The sequence below is a fragment of the Salvelinus alpinus genome, chromosome 14 (assembly GCF_045679555.1).
Source record: "Salvelinus alpinus chromosome 14, SLU_Salpinus.1, whole genome shotgun sequence".
NCBI lineage: Eukaryota > Metazoa > Chordata > Actinopteri > Salmoniformes > Salmonidae > Salvelinus > Salvelinus alpinus.
The window spans coordinates 31,114,467-31,127,005 of record NC_092099.1 but is presented as its reverse complement, the minus strand read 5'-3'; the positions used below and the strand labels follow the sequence as shown (position 1 = coordinate 31,127,005).

Below are 12,539 nucleotides of genomic sequence, written 5' to 3'. Positions count from 1 at the left end.
GAGAAAGCGGGAGCAGGTGTCTAGCAGTTTATGGACAGGGGTCGCATTTTATATTGAAAGCCAAGTGTTTTTTTTCTTCAATACAGTGATCAGGGACATGCAACTACCGTCTTCCTTCCCAGAAAAATACATTAGTGCAACACATTCGGCAGAAAATAGCTTCATTTGTCAGATGACAACAGATGTGCAACGTTATTTGGCTGGCAGCCAAAAAGTAAATGCGCTTACAAAGAAAAAAAACTGGTGTCTTTTGCAAAAAACGATGCATGGCAATCATATTTCTAATGTTTATTATAGAAAGAATGTAGCCAGCTACAGTTCCTAATGTTTTGCTTAAGATTAATCTTGCATTTTACCAGAGAAAACGAGGCGAAAAACAAGAAAAGTAGCTGCACATCAGTCAGAGCTCTGTCTGCTGATAGAATGCCCATTTCTGATTCTCATCGGAGTTCAACTGAAGCACAAAATTAGTCTGATGCCAAGCAGAAATAACAATAAGAAGCAGTTTAGATCTGCTTTTACAAATCTCAGCAAGTTATTTCTTATGCGTTTTATATTTTATTCCTGCATGAAAATGCAGAATTCTGCATTAACGCAACCCCCAAGTTTAACATGATAGTTATCTAAGTAAGTGGCTGAATTAATAAGGTGACGGGACATCATATTGCGTTAGCTTTCTACTGTGCTTGAAAAGTCAATGCAATTTGTTTATTTCCGTTTGCATATTTAGCTAGCAGCCTCCATGGAAATTCGCTATTACTTGTGCTAATTATGTAAGCATTCTAGTAGTTGACACCCAACTAGCTTTTTTTAAATTGTTTTGGCGCCCCCTTGTGTACTAAGTCGATAATACCGTAAATCCCTGGATGAGAAAGGGACGATGCTATGACGATATGAACATCTGGATACAGCCAAACCCTAGTCCAGAGAAAATGCGCTACGCCAGTGCTCATGATAATATATGAAAATTGGGTCTGGTGTTGTATCACTACAAATTGTCGATTAGACTCTCTCCTCATTTGAATATTGAGTGGTGTAGATACCTCTGTAGATTTATTAATCATGCCACATTATACGCCCGACCTTGCCTTGGAACGGACTCCAGCCCAGAGAGTTGCCCAGTGTTACTAAAGTCAGTCTGGACGAGATTAAAATCTCTGCCCCGCTCTCTCTCCGCTCGTCCACAATCACTAAGATGTGTACATCTCTTCAGCTCTTAGGGTTGATGAGAAAGGCAGATTTTATTATTAAGAATTCTGGGGAATTCATAACCAGTTCTGATACGTACACACTGAAGTGGAAGGAAAAGTGTATTTCATCACCTGTGCCTCCAAGGACACATCACCTTGTAATTTCATAATCTGAGCACTCTGCTGCTGTAATGTGGCTTTTGTTCTAAATATCATCCGATTTTTGAAAAGGAGGAGCGTGACATTGCTTGTTGTAGGCTGAGCTCTTGGGCACGTTATATGAAGACATTATTTCCCCGGTTGATTGCTTTTTCAAAGCGCGCCTTGCAGAGAACCATGAGGGTGACATCCTTTTAGAGTAAATCACATCTCTTGGACAACTTCCTGGAGAAGCAAGGCCAGGACTGGAGCAGAGGCACAGAAAGAGGGAAGGGAGAGATGAGGGAGACAGAAAGCGAGAGAGAGAGAAGAACGCAAAAAGACAGCACTACATAAAGAGAATCTAAGCAGGAAAAGAGGGATAGAAAGAGCGAGATAAAGATAGACAGAAAAAGACAAGAGCAGGTAGAGATAGTGAGTAAGGGGGGGTATGACTCAGTGTGACTGAACAGGACCTTCCTTTATCCAGCTGAATGACACCTAACAATCTGAGTAGCACCTCCACCCACAGGTTAGACTAGAGGTTGTTGTTTACTGGATTATTCCTGTTCCTGCAAAACTCAGGCCAGAGGAGGATGACAGGACGGAGGTGGACAGCCTATAAACTCAGAGGTCCGCAGTGCGGCCGGCCAGTGCTCCCTTTGCCTTCCTGTCTCCTGTCCTGAGAAACAGCCAGCTAGGAGCTCTGCTCTGACCTTCACAATGGTAGCCAAACCCTTGGACACCAGGCACCCACCCCCAGCCCGGGTCTGTCAGGATGCACAGCCTGCCCTCAATCATCACCCACGGGTGATTCATAAAGCAGAAGCTACCCCCCCACAGACCAATCCTAGAGTCCTGCATTTGGGTTGGATACCCAAGGTGTCCTGCGGTTGACCGGCTAAAAGCTGGTGGGTGTAATGAAAATATTCTATCAACAAAATCTTTGGTGGCAAAACTTTTTATAATCACCCACAGGCCCACCTGTTGCTGACCCCTGCCCTAGGCTATAGCCTACTAAAAGTATTTTTGCATCCTACGTTTTAATCTGGAAATTATTTATTTAAGTTATCTAAACAATATTGAAAGTTCTTTAGAACAAAACGCTCAGTTACAGTATTCTCACATCACTGCAACTCCCGTACGGACTCAGGAGAGGCGAAGGTCGAGAGCCATGCGTCCTCCGAAACACGACCCAACCAAGCCGCACTGCTTCCTGACACAATGCCCGCGCTTAACCCGGAAGCCAGCCACACCAACGTGTCGGAGGAAACACTGTACACCTGGCGACATATCAGCGTGCATGCGCCCGGCCCACCACAGGAGTTGCTAGAGCACGATGGGACAAGGACATCCCTGCTGGCCAAACCCTACACCCAGACGATCCTCCTCTTTTTAATAGAGGACATCCCTCTGTTTTCTCACGCAATTGCATAGCCTATAGCAATGTTGCGGAACATGAGCTTTCATTAAGTGTTTGATTAGATTTTCGATAACATTTGCATTGATGTCCAAGGGATTAGAGGGACAATAGAGTTCTGAGTACCAGGCAGTTTGGTAGGATACTAATGACTTATCATCAGCATCAGACCTTAGATATGTCTAATGACCGTGACTAAAAGGTCACGTGGAATTTGACTGCCGTCATGACTCATGACCGCCGGTGTGGCGGTAATACGGTCACCGTAACAGCCCTAGGTAGACCATTCCATTGTTGTGGGTCGGCTAAGGAGTATTGGTGTCTCTGAGGGGCTTTGGCCTGGTTTGCTAACTACCTCTCTAAGAGTGCAGTGTATAAAATCAGAACATCTGCGGTCTCAGACACTGCCTGTCATCAGGGGAGTAGCCCAAGGCTTGATCCTAGGCCACACGCTCTTCTCAATTTACATCAACAACATAGCTCAGGCAGTAGGAAGCTCTCTCATCCATTTATATTCAGATGATAGTCTTATACTCAGCTGGGCCCTGCCCGGATTTTGTGTTAAACGCTCTAAAACAAAGCTTTCTTAGTGTCCAACAAGCTTTCTCTGCCCTGAACACCTCAAAACAAAGGTTATGTGGTTCGGTAAGAAGACTGCTGCCTAGTCCATCTCGTTAGTCAGAAGGTGTTTCAACTGTGCTGGCTCAGGTGATATTTAAGAGTGGCTGGCCTAGTGCTCCAGTTATCTTGAGAGATGTGGAGATGTTGAGTCTCCCTATTTGATTTCTAGAAAAACATTCCTTAGTCTGATTTTCCCTGTTAATGTTTCGCTAAACTTTTTGGTTATCTTCCTTTCTTTAAGTTTGATGTGGGTTTTTATTTTGTTTACTTCTTCTTGGGCAAATTTTGTGGTTGCTCATGGTGGGTGTCTTTTAGGTCCTAGTTGTTGTTGCTAATCACCTTTCAGTGGAGACCCCCATGAGTGTCTTTCAGAACCCCTCCTAAAACCCCACCTGTTTCGTTTTGGTTGTTGTCAGTGACTCTTTGTTAGTTCCCTTTTCTGTTTGAGTGACAATTTTGGTTTTCTTGCTGAGGAACATAACAGATACCTCCTGCAACCCTCATCCTCCACATACAACACCCGTTCTTCCAGTCACATTCTGTTAAAGGTCATCAAAGCACACAGATCTCTGGGTTGCTCCTCTTTTCAGTTCCCTGCAGGTAGCTACTAGAGCGAGCTGCAAAAAACACTCAAACTGGACAGTTTTATCTCCATCTCTACATTCAAAGACTCAATCATGGACACTCTTACTGACATGTGGCTGCTTCACGTGATGTATTGTTGTCTCTACCTTCTTGCCCTTTGTGCTGCTGTGTGTGCCTAACATGCACCATGTTTATGCTGCTACCATGCTGTCCTGCTACTGTGTTGTTGTCATGTTGTGTTGCTGCCATGTGTTGTTGTCTTAGGTCTCTCTTTATGTCTTGTTGTAATGTCTCTCTTGTCGTGATGTGTGTTTTGTCCTACATTTGTATTTTTAATCCCAGCCATCATCCCCGCAGGAGGCCTTCCGCTTCTTGGTAGACCATCACTGTAAATAAGAATTTGTTCTTAAATTGACTTGCCTGGTCAAATAGAGGTTAAATAAATAAATACAGAAAGAATGTAAAGGTTTTGTTACATCGGCTTTAGGCTTTCATTAGGTAAGAAGGCTATCCAAAAGTTGAATAGGGAAGTAATAGCCTACTACTCTGAAGTCATAAAAACAATTAAATATATTGATGTTATTTGGCGGGCCACGGTTCGGCTCTCAAAACAATTCAATGCGGGTTGTGGAGAAAAATCTGTCCTGATGTCAGATATCGGGTGGGGCTCGGAATTATCTTGAGAAGCGATCGGTACTACTGCGGTGCTCTGGAGTTTTGGGGAGCTGTGTCTGGAGTTATGAATGTGCTGCCCTGGGTAACCTCTGGAGTCAGCCTGATTGATTTAAAATCTCCCTCCATCCTTCCCCCACCAGCGGATCCTATCTGCTCTAACGGACGGCCCTTCAGAAGATGCAGGAGGGCAGTGAAAATGTGACTGCTGTAAATACATTCATGGCACCCAGGCAGGGTGATAAATTCCCTTTAAAAGGAGACAGTAAAGTAGCTCAGATGGGCCACTTTAACAGCTCTTAGCATCGGGTCCTAACAGATAACAGGGGATGATACGGCTTCTGTTCCATTGCAACATATGGTCGTCTCACACTGATCTCACCACTGAGAACACTCATCATGGTTTCAGACCCAGTCACAATGTGTGAACATGGAAGCACAACTAGTGGTCGGTTCAGGAACTACATCCTGTCATACAAATCACAGCCAGTAAACAGGGCAGTCAGGTGAACAAGTTTGGGTAGTAGTACAATATTAGAGTAGATCATGTTTAAAAAGTCACCTTTTATGGTTGAGAAGCTTTTGCCTTCAAATTAATGACCATGCTCTAAACCTCCCTGGGCCCATTCCCTCTGGCACTTTCTCTCTACACTGCTGTGACTTTTCTTTGGGATATATTAACTGATATTCCACCTCCCTCTCCCCGTCTCTCCGACCTTGGGTACTGTCTGCACCACTATGCCCCTTTCCTCGCACCCTCTTTCTCTCTCACTATGCTGGGTATATGGTCAGCCATGAACCTGGCACTGAAGTGGTGGTCCCTGTGCTCCCCAGTCCTCTCCCCCCAGGGCTCCTTGTATCACAGGCCAACACACCACACCCCTCTTCTGACCTCTATAGGTCCCAGAGAGCCTGGCCAACACTCTAAACAAAGAAACACTCCTTTCTTCTCACTCTCCCTGCCAAGACTGAACGGTCCCTAACGAATGGTGAGAGGACCATGGATCAAAGGCTGTCCGTTTACAGATGCTCCCTAAGAGAATATAGTTCATAAATTAGAGCCAAAGAGTTCACCTGTCATTGAGAGTTTCAAAAGGCAGCCACATACAGAGAGGGCATAGACATCACAATCCCGTTCCCATTTCCCAGTATTACGTATTGTTCGAGTTGAAAGGATACTAAATGGATTATTGCATTGTAATGACGAGATTGTCCGGGTCAGGCAAGAATAAATACTATACAATAGGGAGAACATTACGTTTTATGGGGCAACAGAAATGTAACGACTAAAATAAACCATAAAAAATGTGAAACAAAGAAGTTATCTTGCGTGCAGCCTCCTACCTCTTCTCAAACACACACCACTCAGCGTCACACAGTCGGCCTCATAAAAACAATTGTGAAGCAGTCAAACCCCTAGACACATGAAGGCAGGCACGCAACCCGGTAAACCAGGAGGATGACAACATGGAACAAAAAAAACTTCTGTTTCTAGGCTTGGGTGGTATACCGTATGCCGGTGTCTTTGGAAAAATCCACGTGAGGTTTTTCAATACCGTCAACACTGTTAAACAGTTGAATATTTTTTGCTACTTTTTAAGTAAATACCTGCATACAATACATTAGGAGATAAAGAAGATTGCATTCTTCATTTCACCTGTCACATCATTTTTCATTATGAAGGTTACCGGTAGTCCCCAGTCACGTGATGTTTGTTTACAAGCACACAATGATGAGACTGAGACCGGGCCTTGTGAGTCACTCACTGTTATGCAGTATGCGTCATGTGATCTAGTTACTGTACGGAATTTAAGACTAAATGCTTGCCTTCTAGATATCTTATAACTATTAAGTTAACAGTAAAAAAAAAAAATGCTTAATGCTCTGCAGTTGTGCTTGTTAGCATTTAGTTAGCATTCTCTATGAGATTTTACATCTACTTGTTAGCATTGTTAACCTTTGGATTAGAGGGGTTTGAAAACAAATCCCCTTGTGTTCAGTGTCAGTATTACTGGATATCCCGGTATGGCACAAGGTCGGTATGAAGGTATGACAATTTCGATAGCGCCCAAGCCTATCCATTTCTACCTCTCTCACGCTAATCCAGGCAGGATAAATTATTTTCCCTGCTTCCGCTTAATCTGTTCAAACACCACATACAGAGATAACACTGAGGTGCGCTACAGTGGCAACAGTCCCGAGGTGAGCAGAATTGTGGGTCTGTTTTGTCCTGTGCCAGTTCCTCTGTCACATTCTCTCCATCAGCCCAGCGCTAATCAAACGTAGCACCACCCTGCTTCTTAGGCTCATACTTAGCATTTAGCTGCTATGGTTTGCCTGGAATATAGACGTGTCTTTTCCACCCATCTCTCTTTCTTTTCACCACCTCCATTTCAGAGATGTGCTAAAAGACAGCAAAATGGTAATGGAATAGCGTGGCCAAACAAGTCCACACTTACCGAGGTGGGTTCCAGCAGAGAGGACACTGTTGAAATATAGATCCATGACATCCATACATAATGTATAGAGGAATACATTTTCATGAATTACTGATGCTGGTCACCAGATAATGTTTCTCTTCTGGGGATATAGGGCGGTATCAGATGGGCATAGCTTACTACAATGTGTATCACACAGAGCAGAAACCTAGATTGGCTCTCTTGAGAATAATCTGTTGCAGAGTGGAGAGTCGTGTTAGATGGGGAATTAGGCTTATAGCACTGTGCTGTGGGGAATGGATCTTATTTTTTCATATTTATTTATTTTATAGATGCATGGCGATGATTACTTTTCTGTTTCACAAATAACACAAAATGGTGCTTCAGAGTGAGATGTATTCATCCTTAAAAATATCCTGACTGGTTGGCATTGCCACCTGGTATGGCAATTGCACGACATCTGACCGCAAATGCGCTACAGAGGGTAGTGCGTACGGCCCAGTACATCACTGGGGCCAAGCTTCCTGCAATCTAGTACCTCTATATACCAGGCGGTGTCAGAGGATCACTGGGGCCAAGCTTCCTGCCATCCAGGACCTCTATACCAGGCAGTGTCAGAGGAAGGCCCTAAAAATTGTCAATGACTCCAGCCACCCTAGTCAGACTGTTCTCTCTGCTACCACACGGCAAGTGGTAGCGGAGCGCCCAGTCTAGGTCCAAAAGACTCCTTAACAGCTTCTACCCCCCAAGCTATAAGACTGTTGAACAGTTAATCAAATGGCTACTCTGACTATTTGCATTGATCCACCCTTTTTTTTACACTGCTGCTACTCGCTGTTTATTATCTATGCATAGTCACTTTACCCCTACCTACATGTACAAATTACCTCAATTACGTCGACTAACCTGTACCGCTGCACATTGACTCTGTTCCGGTACCCCCTGTATATAGCCTCGTTATTGTGTTACTTTTTTACTTTAGTTTATTGAGTAAATATTTTCTTAACTGCGTTGTTGGTTAAGGGCTTGTAAGTAAGCATTTTATTTGTACATCGACTCGGTACCCTTTGTATATAGCCAAGTTATCGTTACTAATTGTGTATTTGTTATTAGATTTAATTATGCGTTTTACTTTTCTATGATCTTTCTCTCTACATTGTTGGGAAGGCCTGTAAGTAAGCATTATGTCTCTCGTTCCTTTACGAAGCATGTGACGAATACAATTTAATTACATTTATGAGAAATCAGTGTCATTACACTGTGGTTGGGTATGGAGATGGCCATGCCGGGAGCGTGAACGCACACGCGGCTCTTAAGAGAAGACAAGCTATGTGCACACTGCCCACAAAATGAGGTGGAAACTGAGCTGCAAAAAATATGACCACAGAGACAAATATTTCCCTTAGATTACACAGACCCACAAAGAATTCGAAAACAAAAAACAAATATTGATAAACTCCCATATCTATTGGGTGAAATACCAGTGTGTCATCACAGCAGCAACATTTGTGACCTGTTGCCAAAAGAAAACGGCAACCAGTGAAGAACAACACCATTGTAAATACAACCCATAATTATATTTATTTTCCATTTTGTACTTTAACTATTTGCACATCGTTATAACACTGTACATAGCCATAATATGACATCTGAAATGTCTCTATTCCTTTGACTTTTGTGAGTGTAATGTTCACTGATCATTTTTGATTGTTTATTTCACTTTTGTTTATTATCCACTTCACTTTCTTTGGCAATGTAAACATATGTTTCCCAATGGCAATAAAGCCCTTTGAATTGAATTGAGAGAGCGCTTTATCATGCCCTAAAGGAGACGTGTGATATTTAAACACACCATCTTGGATAGAGTGGTGTTGTATGGATCACATTAAGGATCACACAGGGCCATTTGCCATGTACTGTGGGGATTGCTCATGGAGAGAGATGGAGGCAGGGAGAGAGGAGGGTGGTGGCCTCATCCTCTTCTCTACAGATTCCGCAACTCCTTCTGTGCGGTCTTTATGGGCCACCATTTAAAAGCCCTACTTACGCTATCGATTTATCAGGGCTTTACAGTTACACATATCTCTTTATAAATGCAGTACAACACAGGCCTTCCTGTTATTGTAGAGGACCCCTATCTTGGCGGTGTAGAGAAATGTTATATTTAAGCCAATTTCCTGCAATTCAACACATTTCTCCAATGTGTGAACTCATTCAAGACTGTTGGAAAAGTATTCCAGGTGAAGCTGGTTGAGAGAATGCCAAGAGTGTGCAAAGCTGTCACCAAGGCAAAGGGTGGCTACTTTGAAGAATCTCAAATATAAAATATATTTTGATTTGTTTATCACTTTATTGGTTACTACATGATTCCATATGTGTTATTTCATAGTTTTGATGTCTTCACTATTAATCTACAATGTAGAAAATAGTAAAAATAAAGAAAAACCCTGGAATGAGTAGGTGTGTCCAAACTTTTGACTGGTACTGTACTTTAAATCTGGTTTTAGTCATTCAAGTTTACACTGAAAGCATTTCTGCTTCCTGAAAATGTTTTTTTTAATTTTTTTTAAACAACATACATACATACATATTGTTTGGGAAAACGCTTAGGCGGCCCGGCCAAGGATTTCAATGGCATAAAAATCCCTGCAAGCATTTCTGCTCTGGTCCAAATAGGAAAAATGTATATGGTGGAGGAGATATGGTACACTACATATACAACAGTATGTGGACACCCCTTCAAATTAGTGGATTCGGCTATTTCAGCCACAACCGTTGCTGACAGGTGTATAAAATGGAGCACACAGCCATGCAATCTCCATAGACAAACTACCCTGGGGCGGCAGGGTAGCCTAGTGGTTAGAGCGTTGGACTAGTAACCGAAAGGTTGCAAGATCGAATCCTCGAGCTGACAAGGTAAAAATCTGTCATTCTGCCCCTGAACAAGGCAGATAACCCACTCTTCCTAGGTCGTCATTGAAAATAAGAATTTGTTCTTAACTGACTTGCCTAGTTAAATAAAAGGTAAAATAAAACAATTTAAATAAAAAACATTGGCAATAAATTGGCCTTACTGAAGAGCTCAGTGAATTTCAAAGTGGCACCGTCATAGGATGCCACCTTTCCAACTAGTCAGTTTGTCAAATGTCTGTCCTGCTAGGGCTGCCCCAGCCAACTGTAACATCTAGGAGCTACAACAGCTCAGCCATGAAGTAGTAGGCCAAACAAGCTCACAGAACGGGACAGCCAAGTGCTGAAGCGGCTAGCTCGTAAAAATTGTCTGTCCTCGGTTGCTACACTCACTATCGAGTTCCAAACTGCCTCTGAAAGCAACGTTAGCACAAGAACTGTTCGTCGGGAGCTTCATGAAATGGGTTTCCATGGCCGAGCAGCCACACACAAGCCTAAGATCACAATGCCAAGTGTCGGCTGGATAGGTTTAAAGCTTGCCGCCATTGGACTCTGAAGCAGTGGAAACGCGTTCTCGGGAGTGATGAATCTCGCTTCACCATCTGGCAGTCCTGACGGACGAATCTGGGTTTGGCGGATACCAGGAGAACGCTACCTGCCAGAATGCATAGTGCCAACTGTAAAGTTTGGTGAAGGAGGAGTAATGGTCTGGGGCTGTTTTTCATGGTTCGGGCTAGGTCCAGTGAAGGGAAATCTTAGTGCTATACAATGACATTATAGACAATTCTATGCTACCAACTTTGTGACAACAGTTTGGGGAAGGCCTTTCCTGTTTTACTATGACAATGCTCCTGTGCACAAAGCAAGGTCCATACAGAAATGGTTTGTCGAGATCGTGTGGAAGAACTTGACTGGCCTGAACAGAGCCCTGACTTCAACCCCATCGAACACCTTTGGGATGAATTGGAACGCCAATTGCGAGCCAGGCCTAATCGCACAACATCACTGCCCGACCTCACTAATGCTCATGGCTGAATGGAAGCAAGTCCCCGCAGCAATGTTTCAACATCTAGTTGAAAGCCTTCCCAGAAGAGTGGAGGCTGTTATAGCAGCAAAGGGGGGGACCAACTCCAGCAAAGGGGGGTACCAACTCCTATTAATGGCCATGATTTTGTAATGAGATGTTCGACAAGTGTCCACATACGTTTGGTCATGTAGTGTATATGGTGGGAATCTGAACATTGAAGAGGGTTCTATTTCTAGGGACAAAGGCTGAGTGGCATGACAATTACACACAATATCCCCAGTGCATTTAGTTTGTGTTCACATTTAAGTCAGATATTTTTCAAGACCCAGTGACATGATTGGCAGTTAGCCTAGCGGTTAGAGTGTTGGGCCAGTAACCGAAAGATCACTGGTTCGAATCACCGGACCCGACAAGGTGAAAAATCTGTCGACGTGCCCTTGAGCAAGGCTACATGTCCAAGTAGAAACATTATAAGGCAGGGATGATTCCAGAGACGATATTGGTTGGACAGATGGTGTGTCACATTCCCATTCCATGACAAGATTGGTTAGACAATTTGTGACAGACAAGGAGTAACTAAAAGCGGTTGATGAAGAGTCTCGCAAGATTTTACAACATTTTGCAATAGCACGACACATAGCCATCCTCCCTCCTTGAAAACATTGTTGTTGATGACAGTTGGCCTTTGTTCTGTAGAGATATGATTGGTGCTCACAATCACAAAGTAATCAGGCAGCCGCCGTATAGCTATGAGTGTATGGCAGGCAGCATACTCTCTAAATGATAATTATGTGGGAACAAAAGGCTCATTGGGAGACAAAAGCAAGGTTTAGAGCAAATGGGCTTGCCTCGTGCCGCAGTAAGTGTTCTGACTAAGTGGCGTTCAGAAAGGCATGATAGAGGTAATTATCTGGAAGAATGGACGGATGGGGGAAAACGGTCTCAGGTTGGCTGTCTGTCGGTCCCTACTCAGCATCGCAGAAAGAGCATCTGAACTATCAGACACACCTCTGTCTCCTAGATCTCCCTTTCACACAGAGAAAACTGTGACATAGGGACAGACAAAAGACAAAGATAAAGACACGCGCACACACTCATCCACACCCCCCAACCCCGCCCCTTCTCCCTCACCTCTCTGATCTTGTCTCGTTTTTCCTTGACGTCAGGCTCCACGGAGTCTCCATCGTTGACCCCCAACATCTTGGGCATGGGGACAGGGGGCAGGGGCTTGGGCACCTCCTTCTTCTTTAGGTCCTCCACCACCTTGCTCTTTTCCGTCTGGATCTCAGCCCGCAGCTCGTCCCGGGACTTCCTCAGCTTCTCCTTGGCTTCCTGCAGCGCACGCTCATGGTCCACACGAATCTTATCGCGCAGGCTCTCCTCCTCCTCCCTAAAGGGGCACAACAGGAAGTCAGCACACAGGTTACAACATAACCAGGAAGTGAATAACCTCAGACAGGAAGTGGGCACCTAAAAAGGTACAGCAGGAAGCGGGCACCAAACAGTAAGATTCAAACATTGTCATACAATGGTAAAGT

At 43.9% G+C, this 12,539-nt stretch overlaps 1 protein-coding gene across 2 annotated transcripts in view; it reads right to left on the bottom strand.

The window, feature by feature from the left end:
• Positions 1-12,539, bottom strand: part of LOC139538767 (mannosyl-oligosaccharide 1,2-alpha-mannosidase IB-like) — a 172,193-nt gene that overhangs the window by 116,937 nt on the left and 42,717 nt on the right. For both annotated transcript variants that reach the window (XM_071341178.1, XM_071341179.1), the window contains exon 4: positions 12,133-12,391. In XM_071341178.1, the coding sequence (XP_071197279.1) occupies positions 12,133-12,391 (259 nt within the window). The remainder of the gene's footprint in view (positions 1-12,132; positions 12,392-12,539) is intronic.